Here is a 16,099-nt window from a genome sequence, read left to right on the forward strand (position 1 = left end):
CCAGTTCTCACCTGTGTTTGAATTCGCTACCAGTTTCTGTCAGGGATCTGATGTGAATAGAGGAAGAATCCATTACCATTCTGTGAGAGTCCCTGTTTTCCTTGCTGGGTTCTGGTTGTGGTTCCGGTTCTGGTTACTCTGGGTTGGGGGTTCGGTGTTTCCTTGGATCTAGATGACAGTCTTCAGGGATTGGCTGCAGTATGAACGGATCAGCAGCCAATCCGATAGCAGAGATTCTCCCGCCGCACAGACAAGTGACAAGGAACCTCCCGCCAGTGACGAGCTCCGGAAGTGACGTCACCCGTGGGCGGCCCGTAGCGCTGGTTGCTAGGACGCGTTGCCGTGGAGACGGGAGCATTTCCTGGTGACTGACGCCGGAGGAGCAGGATGGAGCTGTCCCTGTCGCTGGTTCCCGGCCTGAGCCCCGAGCAGTGCGCGGCCCTCCGCACCTCCCTCCAGCTCCTCCGCAGGGACATGCGCCTCTCCAGCCTCCAGTGCTGGGGGAAGATCCTGGGGGTGCGGGGGGACTATTACATCGCACAGGGCACCGAGGGGGAGGAGCAGCTGCGCGGCAGGAGGAGCTTCTACAGGTGAGGGGCACAGGGGGCGGGGTGTAACTAATAGAGGGGCACAGGGGGCAGGGTAACTAATAGAGGGGCAGAGGGGGTGGGGGTAACTAATAGAGGGGCACAGGGGGCGGGGTGTAACTAATAGAGGGGCACAGGGGGCGGGGTGTAACTAATAGAGGGGCACAGGGGGCGGGGCCAACTAATAGAGAGGCAGAGGAGGCGGGGTGTAACTAATAGAGGGGCACAGGGGGTGGGGGTAACTAATAGAGGGGCACAGGGGGCGGGGTGTAACTAATAGAGGGGCACAGGGGGCGGGGTGTAACTAATAGAGGGGCACAGGGGGCGGGGTGTAACTAATAGAGGGGCACAGGGGGCGGGGTGTAACTAATAGAGGGGCACAGGGGGCGGGGTGTAACTAATAGAGGGGCACAGGGGGTGAAGGCAACTAATAGAGGGGCACAGGGGGCGGGGCATAACTAATAGAGGGGCACAGGGGGCGGGGCATAACTAATAGAGGGGCACAGGGGGCGGGGGTAACTAATAGAGGGGCACAGGTGGCGGGGGTAACTAATAGAGGGGCACAGGGGGCGGGGGTAACTAATAGAGGGGCACAGGGGGCGGGGGTAACTAATAGAGGGGCACAGGGGGCGGGGGTAACTAATAGAGGGGCACAGGGGGCAGGGGTAACTAATAGAGGGGCACAGGGGGAGTGGAGCATAACTTATAGAGGGGCACAGGGGCAGGACCCAGCTAATAGAGAGGTATAGGGGGTGGGACGTAACTAATAGAGGGGCACAGGGGGAGTGGAGCATAACTAATAGAGGGGCACAGGGGGCGGGGCATAACTAATAGAGGGGCACAGGGGCAGGACCCAGCTAATAGGGGGGTACAGGGGGCGGGGCTCTCGCCTCTCATTTGGTTGTTACCTTGTCTCTTCTCTCTTGCAGCCTGAACTGTCTGGATTGGTGCCTTCTGGCTCCGCCCACAGATGACGTCATTAGAGAAGCACAGCTCATAAAGGGCCGTTTTATCGGAGACCCCGCCCACGAGTATGAGCTGATAGTGCGGAGGAAGGCGGGGGAGGGGTCAGCGCTGGAGGAGGAGGATGTGACGGTAATGTGGCCTCCTTTCTGTATATTGGGGGGGGGGGGGGGCGGACCCTCCCTGACGTCTTCTCTCTCTTCCCTCCGCAGAGGTACATTAAGGAGGAGTCCCGGCTGATCGCCACCATCGCACTGATCGATCGTGAGGCTGCGGTGGCTCCCCGGGGGGCCTTCATCAGGAGCCCACTGGGGCAGGTTCACATTAACCCCAGCTTCAGAGGTAACCTAACCCCTCTCACCACTGACCTCACTCACTGTCTATCAGTGTAGACCCTTCATTTATAGACAGGGGTCTTCTCCATATTGGATCCTCCAGGCTTCTGACCTTTCACCCCGTGCTCTTGACCCTTGCAGGTCTTACAGTCAGTGAGTCAAAAAAGCTGAGCTCCTTCTTCCACTTCACCCCAACGCTGATCCCCAAGAAGAAGTCTCTGCTGGAGAAGGCCGACCTGGACCCCGCCATCGACTTCCTGGACTCCCTGGAACATGATATCCCTAAAGGTGAGCGACAGAGGGCGCCGGAGAGGGTGGGGGCAACAACTTCATGTCCTGATGTACAACAGGTGCAGTGGTCAGAGGGGAAGGAGCAGGGACCCCAGCAGCACAGAGGATGTCAGGAGAGGAGTGCATCATCCTGTGGGAGGTCACAGATAGAGGGGAAGGAGCAGGACCCCAGCAGCACAGAGGATGTCAGGAGAGGAGTGCATCATCCTGTGGGAGGTCACAGATAGAGGGGAAGGAGCAGGGACCCCAGCAGCACAGAGGATGTCAGGAGAGGAGTGCATGATCCTGTGGGAGGTCACAGATAGAGGGGAAGGAGCAGGACCCCAGCAGCACAGAGGATGTCAGGGGAGGAGCGCATGATCCTGTGGGAGGTCACAGATAGAGGGGAAGGAGCAGGACCCCAGCAGCACAGAGGATGTCAGGAGAGGAGTGCATGATCCTATGGGAGGTCACAGATAGAGGGGAAGGAGCAGGGACCCCAGCAGCACAGAGGATGTCAGGAGAGGAGCGCATGATCCTGTGGGAGGTCACAGATAGAGGGGAAGGAGCAGGACCCCAGCAGCACAGAGGATGTCAGGGGAGGAGGGCATGATCCTGTGGGAGGTCACAGATAGAGGGGAAGGAGCAGGGTCCCCAGCAGCACAGAGGATGTCAGGGGAGGAGCGCATGATCCTGTGGGAGGTCACAGATAGAGGGGAAGGAGCAGGGACCCCAGCAGCACAGAGGATGTCAGGGGAGGAGCGCATGATCCTGTGGGAGGTCACAGATAGAGGGGAAGGAGCAGGACCCCAGCAGCACATAGGATGTCAGGAGAGGAGCGCATGATCCTGTGGGAGGTCACAGATAGAGGGGAAGGAGCAGGACCCCAGCAGCACAGAGGATGTCAGGAGAGGAGCGCATGATCCTGTGGGAGGTCACAGATAGAAGGGAAGGAGCAGGGACCCCAGCAGCACAGAGGATGTCAGGGGAGGAGCGCATGATCCTGTGGGAGGTCACAGATAGAGGGGAAGGAGCAGGGTCCCCAGCAGCACAGAGGATGTCAGGGGAGGAGCGCATGATCCTGTGGGAGGTCACAGATAGAGGGGAGGAGCAGGGACCCCAGCAGCACAGAGGATGTCAGGAGAGGAGTGCATGATCCTGTGGGAGGTCACATGCTGGGAGGGGAAGGAGCAGGGACCCAGCAGCACAGAGGATGTCAGGAGAGGAGCGCATGATCCTGTGGGAGGTCACAGATAGAGGGGAAGGAGCAGGGACCCCAGCAGCACAGAGGATGTCAGGAGAGGAGTGCATCATCCTGTGGGAGGTCACAGATAGAGGGGAAGGAGCAGGGTCCCCAGCAGCACAGAGGATGTCAGGGGAGGAGGGCATGATCCTGTGGGAGGTCACAGATAGAGGGGAAGGAGCAGGGTCCCCAGCAGCACAGAGGATGTCAGGAGAGGAGCGCATGATCCTGTGGGAGGTCACAGATAGAGGGGAGGAGCAGGGACCCCAGCAGCACAGAGGATGTCAGGAGAGGAGTGCATCATCCTGTGGGAGGTCACAGATAGAGGGGAAGGAGCAGGGACCCCAGCAGCACAGAGGATGTCAGGAGAGGAGTGCATCATCCTGTGGGAGGTCACAGATAGAGGGGAAGGAGCAGGGACCCCAGCAGCACAGAGGATGTCAGGAGAGGAGTGCATCATCCTGTGGGAGGTCACAGATAGAGGGGAAGGAGCAGGATCCCCAGCTGCACAGAGGATGTCAGGGGAGGAGCGCATGATCCTGTGGGAGGTCACAGATAGAGGGGAAGGAGCAGGGACCCCAGCAGCACAGAGGATGTCAGGGGAGGAGTGCATGATCCTGTGGGAGGTCACAGATAGAGGGGAAGGAGCAGGGACCCCAGCAGCACAGAGGATGTCAGGAGAGGAGCGCATGATCCTGTGGGAGGTCACAGATAGAGGGGAAGGAGCAGGGACCCCAGCAGCACAGAGGATGTCAGGGGAGGAGTGCATGATCCTGTGGGAGGTCACAGATAGAGGGGAAGGAGCAGGGACCCCAGCAGCACAGAGGATGTCAGGGGAGGAGTGCATGATCCTGTGGGAGGTCACAGATAGAGGGGAGGAGCAGGGACCCCAGCAGCACAGAGGATGTCAGGAGAGGAGTGCATCATCCTGTGGGAGGTCACAGATAGAGGGGAAGGAGCAGGATCCCCAGCTGCACAGAGGATGTCAGGGGAGGAGCGCATGATCCTGTGGGAGGTCACAGATAGAGGGGAAGGAGCAGGGACCCCAGCAGCACAGAGGATGTCAGGGGAGGAGTGCATGATCCTGTGGGAGGTCACAGATAGAGGGGAAGGAGCAGGACCCCAGCAGCACAGAGGATGTCAGGAGAGGAGCGCATGATCCTGTGGGAGGTCACAGATAGAGGGGAAGGAGCAGGACCCCAGCAGCACAGAGGATGTCAGGAGAGGAGTGCATGATCCTGTGGGAGGTCACAGATAGAGGGGAAGGAGCAGGGTCCCCAGCAGCACAGAGGATGTCAGGGGAGGAGCGCATGATCCTGTGGGAGGTCACAGATAGAGGGGAAGGAGCAGGACCCCAGCAGCACAGAGGATGTCAGGGGAGGAGTGCATGATCCTGTGGGAGGTCACAGATAGAGGGGAAGGAGCAGGGTCCCCAGCAGCACAGAGGATGTCAGGGGAGGAGCGCATGATCCTGTGGGAGGTCACAGATACAGGGGAAGGAGCAGGGACCCCAGCAGCACAGAGGATGTCAGGGGAGGAGCGCATGATCCTGTGGGAGGTCACAGATAGAGGGGAAGGAGCAGGGACCCCAGCAGCACAGAGGATGTCAGGAGAGGAGTGCATCATCCTGTGGGAGGTCACAGATAGAGGGGAAGGAGCAGGGACCCCAGCAGCACAGAGGATGTCAGGAGAGGAGTGCATGATCCTGTGGGAGGTCACAGATAGAGGGGAAGGAGCAGGGTCCCCAGCAGCACAGAGGATGTCAGGAGAGGAGCGCATGATCCTGTGGGAGGTCACAGATAGAGGGGAAGGAGCAGGACCCCAGCAGCACAGAGGATGTCAGGAGAGGAGTGCATGATCCTGTGGGAGGTCACAGATAGAGGGGAAGGAGCAGGGACCCCAGCAGCACAGAGGATGTCAGGAGAGGAGCGCATGATCCTGTGGGAGGTCACAGATAGAGGGGAAGGAGCAGGACCCCAGCAGCACAGAGGATGTCAGGAGAGGAGGGCATGATCCTGTGGGAGGTCACAGATAGAGGGGAAGGAGCAGGGTCCCCAGCAGCACAGAGGATGTCAGGGGAGGAGCGCATGATCCTGTGGGAGGTCACAGATAGAGGGGAAGGAGCAGGGACCCCAGCAGCACAGAGGATGTCAGGAGAGGAGTGCATGATCCTGTGGGAGGTCACATGCTGGGAGGGGAAGGAGCAGGGACCCCAGCAGCACAGAGGATGTCAGGAGAGGAGCGCATGATCCTGTGGGAGGTCACATGCTGGGAGGGGAAGGAGCAGGGACCCCAGCAGCACAGAGGATGTCAGGGGAGGAGCGCATGATCCTGTGGGAGGTCACAGATAGAGGGGAAGGAGCAGGGTCCCCAGCAGCACAGAGGATGTCAGGAGAGGAGCGCATGATCCTGTGGGAGGTCACAGATAGAGGGGAGGAGCAGGGACCCCAGCAGCACAGAGGATGTCAGGAGAGGAGTGCATCATCCTGTGGGAGGTCACAGATAGAGGGGAAGGAGCAGGGACCCCAGCAGCACAGAGGATGTCAGGAGAGGAGGGTTTGATCCTGTGGGAGGTCACAGATAGAGGGGAAGGAGCAGGGACCCCAGCAGCACAGAGGATGTCAGGAGAGGAGTGCATGATCCTGTGGGAGGTCACAGATAGAGGGGAGGAGCAGGGTCCCCAGCAGCACAGAGGATGTCAGGAGAGGAGTGCATGATCCTGTGGGAGGTCACAGATAGAGGGGAGGAGCAGGGACCCCAGCAGCACAGAGGATGTCAGGAGAGGAGTGCATCATCCTGTGGGAGGTCACAGATAGAGGGGAAGGAGCAGGGACCCCAGCAGCACAGAGGATGTCAGGAGAGGAGTGCATGATCCTGTGGGAGGTCACAGATAGAGGGGAAGGAGCAGGATCCCAGCAGCACAGAGGATGTCAGGGGAGGAGTGCATGATCCTGTGGGAGGTCACAGATAGAGGGGAGGAGCAGGACCCCAGCAGCACAGAGGATGTCAGGAGAGGAGTGCATGATCCTGTGGGAGGTCACAGATAGAGGGAAGGAGCAGGGACCCCAGCAGCACAGAGGATGTCAGGGGAGGAGCGCATGATCCTGTGGGAGGTCACAGATAGAGGGGAAGGAGCAGGGACCCCAGCAGCACAGAGGATGTCAGGAGAGGAGTGCATGATCCTGTGGGAGGTCACAGATAGAGGGGAAGGAGCAGGGACCCCAGCAGCACAGAGGATGTCAGGAGAGGAGCGCATGATCCTGTGGGAGGTCACAGATAGAGGGGAAGGAGCAGGACCCCAGCAGCACAGAGGATGTCAGGAGAGGAGTGCATGATCCTGTGGGAGGTCACAGATAGAGGGGAAGGAGCAGGACCCCAGCAGCACAGAGGATGTCAGGAGAGGAGTGCATGATCCTGTGGGAGGTCACATGCTGGGGGGGAAGGAGCAGGATCCCCAGCTGCACAGAGGATGTCAGGGGAGGAGCGCATGATCCTGTGGGAGGTCACAGATACAGGGGAAGGAGCAGGGTCCCCAGCAGCACAGAGGATGTCAGGAGAGGAGTGCATGATCCTGTGGGAGGTCACAGATAGAGGGGAAGGAGCAGGGACCCCAGCAGCACAGAGGATGTCAGGAGAGGAGTGCATGATCCTGTGGGAGGTCACAGATAGAGGGGAAGGAGCAGGACCCCAGCAGCACAGAGGATGTCAGGAGAGGAGTGCATGATCCTGTGGGAGGTCACAGATAGAGGGGAAGGAGCAGGGACCCCAGCAGCACAGAGGATGTCAGGAGAGGAGCGCATGATCCTGTGGGAGGTCACAGATAGAGGGGGAGGAGCAGGGTCCCCAGCAGCACAGAGGATGTCAGGAGAGGAGTGCATGATCCTGTGGGAGGTCACAGATAGAGGGGAAGGAGCAGGATCCCCAGCAGCACAGAGGATGTCAGGAGAGGAGTGCATGATCCTGTGGGAGGTCACAGATAGAGGGGAAGGAGCAGGGTCCCCAGCAGCACAGAGGATGTCAGGAGAGGAGTGCATGATCCTGTGGGAGGTCACAGATAGAGGGGAAGGAGCAGGGACCCCAGCAGCACAGAGGATGTCAGGGGAGGAGCGCATGATCCTGTGGGAGGTCACAGATAGAGGGGAGGAGCAGGACCCCAGCAGCACAGAGGATGTCAGGGGAGGAGCGCATGATCCTGTGGGAGGTCACAGATAGAGGGGAAGGAGCAGGATCCCCAGCAGCACAGAGGATGTCAGGAGAGGAGGGTTTGATCCTGTGGGAGGTCACAGATAGAGGGGAAGGAGCAGGGACCCCAGCAGCACAGAGGATGTCAGGGGAGGAGTGCATGATCCTGTGGGAGGTCACAGATAGAGGGGAGGAGCAGGGACCCCAGCAGCACAGAGGATGTCAGGAGAGGAGTGCATGATCCTGTGGGAGGTCACAGATAGAGGGGAAGGAGCAGGGACCCCAGCAGCACAGAGGATGTCAGGAGAGGAGCGCATGATCCTGTGGGAGGTCACAGATAGAGGGGGAGGAGCAGGGACCCCAGCAGCACAGAGGATGTCAGGGGAGGAGCGCATGATCCTGTGGGAGGTCACAGATAGAGGGGGAGGAGCAGGGACCCCAGCAGCACAGAGTATGTCAGGAGAGGAGTGCATGATCCTGTGGGAGGTCACAGATAGAGGGGGAGGAGCAGGACCCCAGCAGCACAGAGGATGTCAGGGGAGGAGTGCATGATCCTGTGGGAGGTCACAGATAGAGGGGAAGGAGCAGGGTCCCCAGCAGCACAGAGGATGTCAGGAGAGGAGGGTTTGATCCTGTGGGAGGTCACAGATAGAGGGGAAGGAGCAGGGACCCCAGCAGCACAGAGGATGTCAGGGGAGGAGTGCATGATCCTGTGGGAGGTCACAGATAGAGGGGAAGGAGCAGGGTCCCCAGCAGCACAGAGGATGTCAGGGGAGGAGCGCATGATCCTGTGGGAGGTCACAGATAGAGGGGAAGGAGCAGGATCCCCAGCAGCACAGAGGATGTCAGTAATAAGCAGTGATCTCCCTCTATGACCAGTAAAGGAGGTGATGCTGGTGGTGGGGGTGATGTAAGGTGCTGGCCCGCGCTCTGTGACCTTGTATGTCCGTGTAGCGGGTGGTGCAGCGTCTGCCAGGAGTCGGCTTTATGAGCTGTTAATCTGTGTCTGAGCCGGTGCAAATTCCTGGGGGGGGATGAGAGTTGTGGGGGGCCATGGAGGCTTCGGGGATAGCAGTGTGATCAGGACGTCGCTGTAGCCTCATTAACCCTATACTGTCCCCTGTGCTGTGGCTTAAGGATAACATGCACTAGGGACATCCCCTTTAATGATGTTACAGGGATCCCTATGACCTGATGTGTATAGTCTGCACCTTCCCGGGTCTGTACAGGACGCAGGGACACCCCGATCCCAGTAGCGCTTGGTGCTGGACACCCTGAGGTCACACTCTGTGTGCATGTGACTACGGAGCTGGTAATAAGGTCATGGGGTTTCCCTCTATGGGGCACACGTATCACGCTGACCCCTGGCATCTATCTGGTGGCTCTGACCTTTCTCATTCCTGGGGTCCAGTGTGTGTACCGGACCAGCGCTCCAATCTCTTCTATGGGACCTAAGTGATTGGAGCGTAGGGGGGTTACCCATGTCCCACTCATTGTTATTCTAGAACCTGCCTGGTAAGGGTTAATCCAGCCGCTCTCCTGGCGTGTGGTGGTAGCAGGCGAGGGCTGGTGCATCCTCTGAGGTCGATGTCCCACAGACGCCGCACCCGTCTACCAGGACACTGCCTCTAAGCTTTCCCATGTGCCGCACCCTCGCCCCGGGGCCCAACAAATGTGGTTCTCATTGTCTGAGGAGTCACAAGCGCACAGGGAAAGAGATGAGATCCTGCTGCAGCCCCAGCGCGGGGTCCTCACAGCACCCCAACACCAGGGACACCCCAACACCAGGGACACCCCAACACCAGGGAGATCTGACGGGTAGCCATGGAGCAGCAGGGGCAGCGCTGGGGGAGTCCTGATAACCTTTCCTTTCCTTGTGCAGTACCCCCCTGCTGCGAGGACCCCTCCTCCCTGTAACCCTTTCCTTTCCTTGTGCAGTACCCCCCCTGCTGCGAGGACCCCTCCTCCCTGTAACCCTTTCCTTGTGCAGTACCCCCCCTGCTGCGAGGACCCCTCCTCCCTGTAACCCTTTCCTTGTGCAGTACCCCCCTGCTGCGAGGACCCCTCCTCCCTGTAACCCTTTCCTTGTGCAGTACCCCCCTGCTGCGAGGACCTCTCCTCCCTGTAACCCTTTCCTTTCCTTGTGCAGTACCCCCCTGCTGCGAGGACCTCTCCCCCCTGTAACCCTTTCCTTTCCTTGTGCAGTACCCCCCCTGCTGCGAGGACCTCTCCTCCCTGTAACCCTTTCCTTTCCTTGTGCAGTACCCCCCCTGCTGCGAGGACCCCTCCTCCCTGTAACCCTTTCCTTTTGCAGTACCCCCCTGCTGCGAGGACCTCTCCTCCCTGTAACCCTTTCCTTTCCTTGTGCAGTACCCCCCTGCTGCGAGGACCTCTCCTCCCTGTAACCCTTTCCTTTCCTGGTGCAGTACCCCCCTGCTGCGAGGACCTCTTCTCCCTGTAACCCTTTCCTTTCCTTGTGCAGTACCCCCCCTGCTGCGAGGACCCCTCCTCCCTGTAACCCTTTCCTTTCCTTGTGCAGTACCCCCCCCTGCTGCGAGGACCCCTCCTCCCTGTAACCCTTTCCTTTCCTTGTGCAGTACCCCCCTGCTGCGAGGACCCCTCCTCCCTGTAACCCTTTCCTTTCCTTGTGCAGTACCCCCCTGCTGCGAGGACCCCTCCTCCCTGTAACCCTTTCCTTTCCTTGTGCAGTACCCCCCCCTGCTGCGAGGACCTCTCCTCCCTGTAACCCTTTCCTTTCCTTGTGCAGTACTCCCCTGCTGCGAGGACCTCTCCCCCCTGTAACCCTTTCCTTTCCTTGTGCAGTACCCCCCCTGCTGCGAGGACCCCTCCTCCCTGTAACCCTTTCCTTTCCTTGTGCAGTACCCCCCCTGCTGCGAGGACCCCTCCTCCCTGTAACCCTTTCCTTTCCTTGTGCAGTACCCCCCCTGCTGCGAGGACCCCTCCTCCCTGTAACCCTTTCCTTTCCTTGTGCAGTACCCCCCCTGCTGCGAGGACCCCTCCTCCCTGTAACCCTTTCCTTTCCTTGTGCAGTACCCCCCCTGCTGCGAGGACCCCTCCTCCCTGTAACCCTTTCCTTTCCTTGTGCAGTACCCCCCTGCTGCGAGGACCCCTCCTCCCTGTAACCCTTTCCTTTCCTTGTGCAGTACCCCCCCCCCCTGCTGTGTGGACCCCTCCTCCCTGTAACCCTTTCCTTTCCTTGTGCAGTACCCCCCCCTGCTGTGTGGACCTCTCCTCCCTGTAACCCTTTCCTTTCCTTGTGCAGTACCCCCCTGCTGCGTGGACCTCTCCTCCCTGTAACCCTTTCCTTCCCCCTCAGGTTGCTGGAGCTTGCAGTGGGAGCGGGGGAGCAGTGTGGTGGTCCTCCGAAGCCTCCTCTGGTTGGGGATGACGTTCTACCACGTCCCGCTGACCCCGCAGCACGGATACTTATACATCGGGAGCGGAGAGCGGAACATTGACCTTCCCTTCATGATCTGAGAGATTGCAGCGTCATGGCCGCCGCTGGGGACGATGAGACCTGTGTGATATGTCCTGTCCTGTGTGTGATATGTCCTGTCCTGTGTGTGATATGTCCTGTCCTGTGTGTGATATGTCCTGTCCTGTGTGTGATATGTCCTGTCCTGTGTGTGATATGTCCTGTCCTGTGTCACTCACGTGAGGAGCAATAAAACTGCGCTATTCTTTCATCAGTGTGAACACGGACTCGCTGTACAGAAAACATATTTATTCATACATGACACGGGGCGCCCCCTCACTGCCTGAACACCAGCGGCTTCCGGCCGTAGCACACGTTGTCCTTCATGATGGGGTCCCCGACCGGCATCTTCACCTTACACCACTTCAGCCCCTTCCTCAGGATGGGTTTAGTGGAGGACACGGACCAGCGGGTGAGGTACCTAGGAGGAGGAAGGCATCAGCCATGTGCACTCTGCAGACAAGACTCCCACAGCATCTCAGAGGTTCTGGTAAGAGCCGGCAGTGACCCCGGCCTGTAACTAGGGGCAACACTGCAGCCACCTGACTCCGCCTCCATCACATGGCGCAGCTCTGCTGGTGCTGGGATTCTCGCTCTGTCATTGTTCTGTGATCTCTATTGTCAGGTGGGCGGAGCCAGGCTGTCCAGGACCACCCTTCTGTCAGTAGAGACCCTAGACATCGCTATAGTGAATTATCAGCAGCCAATTCCATCTGTTTCCGAATCAGAGGATCGGCGCCGATTAAAGGCTGTGGGGTCAGAGATGATGATGGAGGAGGAGGAGGGTTATGGAGACCCCCGAGGGTGGGGTAATGGCCGCCGTCTCTCACCTGTTGAGATGAAACTTGGGTTTGGGGGTGAATCCCTCGGGTAGTTTGGGTCTGTGGTTGGGAAAAAGTCCTGAGAGCAGAGGAAGAGGAGAGAACATTCACAATCCATCACTGACATTATTACATGAAGGGATACTATCTATCGGCTCACACAGCTGACTGTTTGTTACATTGTATCAGTGTGCACAATCCTTGCTTGACGAAGACTGACACATTGTGACAAAACATCTAACCAGAACAAGCACAAATACACCAAGTCCAGACGTGTCACCCGCCACTGGGTATTCACATTCACTGACAGCAAGCGGAATCAAGTCTCTTGATTATATTTGTATCAGCCATTCTGAGCTCACCTGCCCGATGCGCCATTTTCACACAGGCCTCCACCTTCTTGTGTTCCTCCGTGCACAGTCCTGTCACCTTCCGGGGTAACATCCCCCCATCAGAGCGAATGAACTGACCGAGAACAAGGACGTCCTGCAGGACAGAGGAGAAATTATCCCCGAAACTCATCACACCAGACCCCAAATATCACCCGCAGCAAAGGAATAGATAGTCACATGCAACGTACCCTAGAGCTGCACTCACTATTCTGCTGCTGGTGCAGTCACTGTGTACATACATGACATTACTTATCCTGTACTGATCCTGAGTTACATCCTGTATTATACTCCAGAGCTGCACTCACTATTCTGCTGCTGGTGCAGTCACTGTGTACATACATGACATTACTTATCCTGTACTGATCCTGAGTTACATCCTGTATTATACTCCAGAGCTGCACTCACTATTCTGCTGCTGGTGTAGTCACTGTGTACATACATGGCATTACTTATCCTGTACTATACTCCAGAGCTGCACTCACTATTCTGCTGCTGGTGCAGTCACTGTGTACATACATGACATTACTTATCCTGTACTGATCCTGAGTTACATCCTGTATTATACCCCAGAGCTGCACTCACTATTCTGCTGCTGGTGCAGTCACTGTGTACATACATGACATTACTTACCCTGTACTGATCCTGAGTTACATCCTGTATTATACCCCAGAGCTGCGCTCACTATTCTGCTGCTGGGGTCACTATCCTGTTCTTCCCCCTCATACACAGGGGGCGCTCTAGGTCTTACCGTGTAATCATACTTGTGTTTGAGGTTCCACCTGCAGATTGGACACTGCCCCTCAGGATTCGGGGGAGACATAGACGGCTTTTCTTCAAGGATTCTTCCTTCAAGCTACATGAGATAATCAGGATTATGTGTTACGCTGGTTCTAGAGATCATGCAGTACTCCCCCCCCGCCCCCCCAATGCTGTGTCCTTATAATAATGGGGTCTCGTTGCTCCATTCACATCCAAAGCTCTGATGTTACATCCCACCTTCTACTCTAGTCACACACAGATCTGGATCCACAATTACTGTATGTGGTCATTGAGGTAAGTGCAGTGGTTTATACTCCACCCACAAACATTTCTATTGGTTTAGAGCCCTGACCATGTGACATAACTGAAGTGTAGAGTCTGAGATGTCTCTGGGCTTTGCTTGCTCTGGTCCCGGGGTGACCCCCGCTCCTGGGGTCCCGTCCGGTGTCTCGGGGTGACCCCCGCTCCTGGGGTCCCGTCCGGTGTCTCGGGGTGACCCCCGCTCCTGGGGTCCCGTCCGGTGTCCCGGGGTGACCCCCGCTCCTGGGGTCCCGTCCGGTGTCCCGGGGTGACCCCCGCTCCTGGGGTCCTGTCCGGTGTCTCGGGGCGACTCCCGCTCCTGGGGTCCTGTCCGGTGTCTCGGGGTGACCCCCGCTCCTGGGGTCCCGTCCGGTGTCTCGGGGTGACCCCCGCTCCTGGGGTCCCGTCCGGTGTCTCGGGGTGACCCCCGCTCCTGGGGTCCCGTCCGGTGTCCCGGGGTGACCCCCGCTCCTGGGGTCCTGTCCGGTGTCTCGGGGCGACTCCCGCTCCTGGGGTCCCGTCCGGTGTCTCGGGGCGACCCCCGCTCCTGGGGTCCCGTCCGGTGTCTCGGGGCGACTCCCGCTCCTGGGGTCCCGTCCGGTGTCTCGGGGAGACCCCCGCTCCTGGGGTCCCGTCCGGTGTCTCGGGGTGACCCCCGCTCCTGGGGTCCCGTCCGGTGTCCCGGGGTGACCCCCGCTCCTGGGGTCCTGTCCGGTGTCTCGGGGCGACTCCCGCTCCTGGGGTCCTGTCTGATGTCTCGGGGTGACCCCCGCTCCTGGGGTCCTGTCCGGTGTCTCGGGGTGACCCCCGCTCCTGGGGTGTCCTGGATGTTCTCCTCCTGTAGAATGATGGAGGTCGGATTCTCCGGAGATTTCCCAGATTGATGGAGGAGACAACGTCCTCTGTAAGATCCTGCAGATGTCTCCTCCTGATCCTCCAGAACTTCTGCTGTTGTACAGGCGGTCACACTGGCTGATGGTCAATGTGATTATCAGCACCTACCTGCTACCTCCCTCTTACTGCCTATACAAGCAGTGAGGGGGGTCCTGATGTGTGATCATCTTGTCTTGGTGCAGATCTGGATGTGACTGGAGCACTGGACACGTGACCCTGACCCCTCAGTGCTCGGGTCATGTGACCTCCTGTACCGTACTGTCAGGTAAGTGACATGCGGCCGGTCACATGACCTGTACTCACCGTCGTCACCTTCCCCTCCTTCACTTCTATCACTGCAGGAAAACACCGAAAAATAGAAGTCACCGGGGGAGAAATAACAACGTAGTAATAACACTGATGACCCTTCACCTGCCGTGACCTCTGCCCCCGCACTCACCCTGCCGCAGCCCCCGGCTCTGCGCCCACCCCAGCCGCCCCGATAATCCCAGCGCCGGGCGGAGGAACCGGGAGACAGAGGACAGGAGGACACCGGGCGCCGCCATCTTCCTCTGTCTACGATCAACTTCCGCTTCCGGGGCGGGGCTAGAAGGAGGCCGCTGCCATGATGGTTGTGGGCAAAGGAAAGAAATCCTGGTAATAACTGAGAAGCCGGAGACTGACAACCATAGAGTACAAGTGTCCTGCAGAGGGTGTGATATGCTGCAGCCAGTGACCCCCACAGCCCCCCAAATCACTGCCCCCATAACACTGACCCCCACATCCCCCATAACACTGACCTCCACATCCCCCATAACACTGACCTCCACATCCCCCCTGTAACACTGACCCCTACAGCCCCCCTGTAACACTGACCCCTACAGCCCCCCTGTAACACTGACCCCTACAGCCCCCCTGTAACACTGACCTCCACATCCCCCATAACACTGACCCCCACATCCCCCATAACACTTACCCCCACATCCCCCCATAACACTGACCCCCACATCCCCCCATAACACTGACCCCCACATCCCCCATAACACTGACCCCCACATCCCCCATAACACTGACCTCCACATCCCCCCATAACACTGACCCCCACATCCCCCATAACACTGACCCCCACATCCCCCATAACACTGACCCCCACATCCCCCATAACACTGACCTCCACATCCCCCCATAACACTGACCTCCACATCCCCCATAACACTGACCCCCACATCCCCCCATAACACTGACCCCCACATCCCCCATAACACTGACCCCCACATCCCCCATAACACTGACCCCCACATCCCCCATAACACTGACCCCCACATACCCCCATAACACTGACCCCCACATCCCCCATAACACTGACCTCCACATCCCCCATAACACTGACCCCCACATCCCCCATAACACTGACCCCCACATACCCCCATAACACTGACCCCCACATCCCCCCCATAACACTGACCCCCACATCCCCCATAACACTGACCTCCACATCCCCCATAACACTGACCCCCACATCCCCCATAACACTGACCCCCACATCCCCCATAACACTGACCCCCACATCCCCCCATAACACTGACCCCCACATCCCCCATAACACTGACCTCCACATCCCCCATAACACTGACCCCCACATCCCCCCATAACACTGACCCCCACATCCCCCATAACACTGACCCCCACATCCCCCATAACACTGACCCCCACAGCCCCCCATAACACTGACCCCCACATCCCCCCCATAACACTGACCCCCACATCCCCCATAACACTGACCTCCACATCCCCCATAACACTGACCCCCACATCCCCCATAACACTGACCCCCACATCCCCCATAACACTGACCCCCACATACCCCCATAACACTGA

General features: G+C 58.6%; 2 protein-coding genes across 3 annotated transcripts; one reads left to right on the plus strand and one right to left on the minus strand.

Moving 5' to 3' along the window:
• Positions 1-326: 326 nt before the first annotated feature.
• On the plus strand, positions 327-11,287 carry RSPH9 (radial spoke head component 9). Of its 2 annotated transcripts, XM_072139788.1 has the most exons (6): positions 327-590; positions 1,517-1,682; positions 1,763-1,892; positions 2,027-2,173; positions 10,918-11,119; positions 11,225-11,287. In XM_072139788.1, the coding sequence occupies exons 1-5, from the start codon at positions 388-390 to the stop codon at positions 11,076-11,078; spliced, it is 807 nt and encodes a 268-aa protein (XP_071995889.1). In that variant the 5' UTR covers positions 327-387; the 3' UTR covers positions 11,079-11,119; positions 11,225-11,287. The 2 variants fall into 2 exon arrangements, with proteins under 2 accessions (XP_071995889.1, XP_071995888.1); XM_072139787.1 differs by having other exon boundaries at positions 10,918-11,287.
• Positions 11,288-11,310: 23 nt separating this feature from the next.
• MRPS18A (mitochondrial ribosomal protein S18A) lies at positions 11,311-14,858 on the minus strand. The gene is made up of 6 exons (XM_072139790.1): positions 14,682-14,858; positions 14,546-14,577; positions 13,038-13,142; positions 12,260-12,383; positions 11,907-11,976; positions 11,311-11,497 (listed from the first exon to the last, which is right to left on the minus strand). Exons 1-6 carry the CDS (start codon positions 14,785-14,787, stop codon positions 11,353-11,355), a joined length of 582 nt encoding a protein of 193 aa, XP_071995891.1. The 5' UTR covers positions 14,788-14,858; the 3' UTR covers positions 11,311-11,352.
• Between the last annotated feature and the right edge of the window lie 1,241 nt (positions 14,859-16,099).

This window comes from Engystomops pustulosus, chromosome 3 (assembly GCF_040894005.1).
Source record: "Engystomops pustulosus chromosome 3, aEngPut4.maternal, whole genome shotgun sequence".
Lineage (NCBI taxonomy): Eukaryota > Metazoa > Chordata > Amphibia > Anura > Leptodactylidae > Engystomops > Engystomops pustulosus.

What these genes read in the sequence shown, in the direction of transcription:
- RSPH9 (XM_072139787.1), top strand. Translation starts at nt 388, where the DNA reads ATGGAGCTGTCCCTGTCGCTGGTTCCCGGCCTGAGCCCCGAGCAGTGC. An exon ending in CATTAACCCCAGCTTCAGAG is followed by an intron (nt 1,893 to 2,026) that starts GTAACCTAACCC and finishes TGACCCTTGCAG; the next exon opens with GTCTTACAGTCAGTGAGTCA. An exon ending in GGAACATGATATCCCTAAAG is followed by an intron (nt 2,174 to 10,917) that starts GTGAGCGACAGA and finishes CTTCCCCCTCAG; the next exon opens with GTTGCTGGAGCTTGCAGTGG.
- MRPS18A (XM_072139790.1), bottom strand. Translation starts at nt 14,787, where the DNA reads ATGGCGGCGCCCGGTGTCCTCCTGTCCTCTGTCTCCCGGTTCCTCCGC. An exon ending in GAAAATGGCGCATCGGGCAG is followed by an intron (nt 11,977 to 12,259) that starts GTGAGCTCAGAA and finishes CTCTGCTCTCAG; the next exon opens with GACTTTTTCCCAACCACAGA. An exon ending in CCCAAGTTTCATCTCAACAG is followed by an intron (nt 11,498 to 11,906) that starts GTGAGAGACGGC and finishes TCCTCCTCCTAG; the next exon opens with GTACCTCACCCGCTGGTCCG.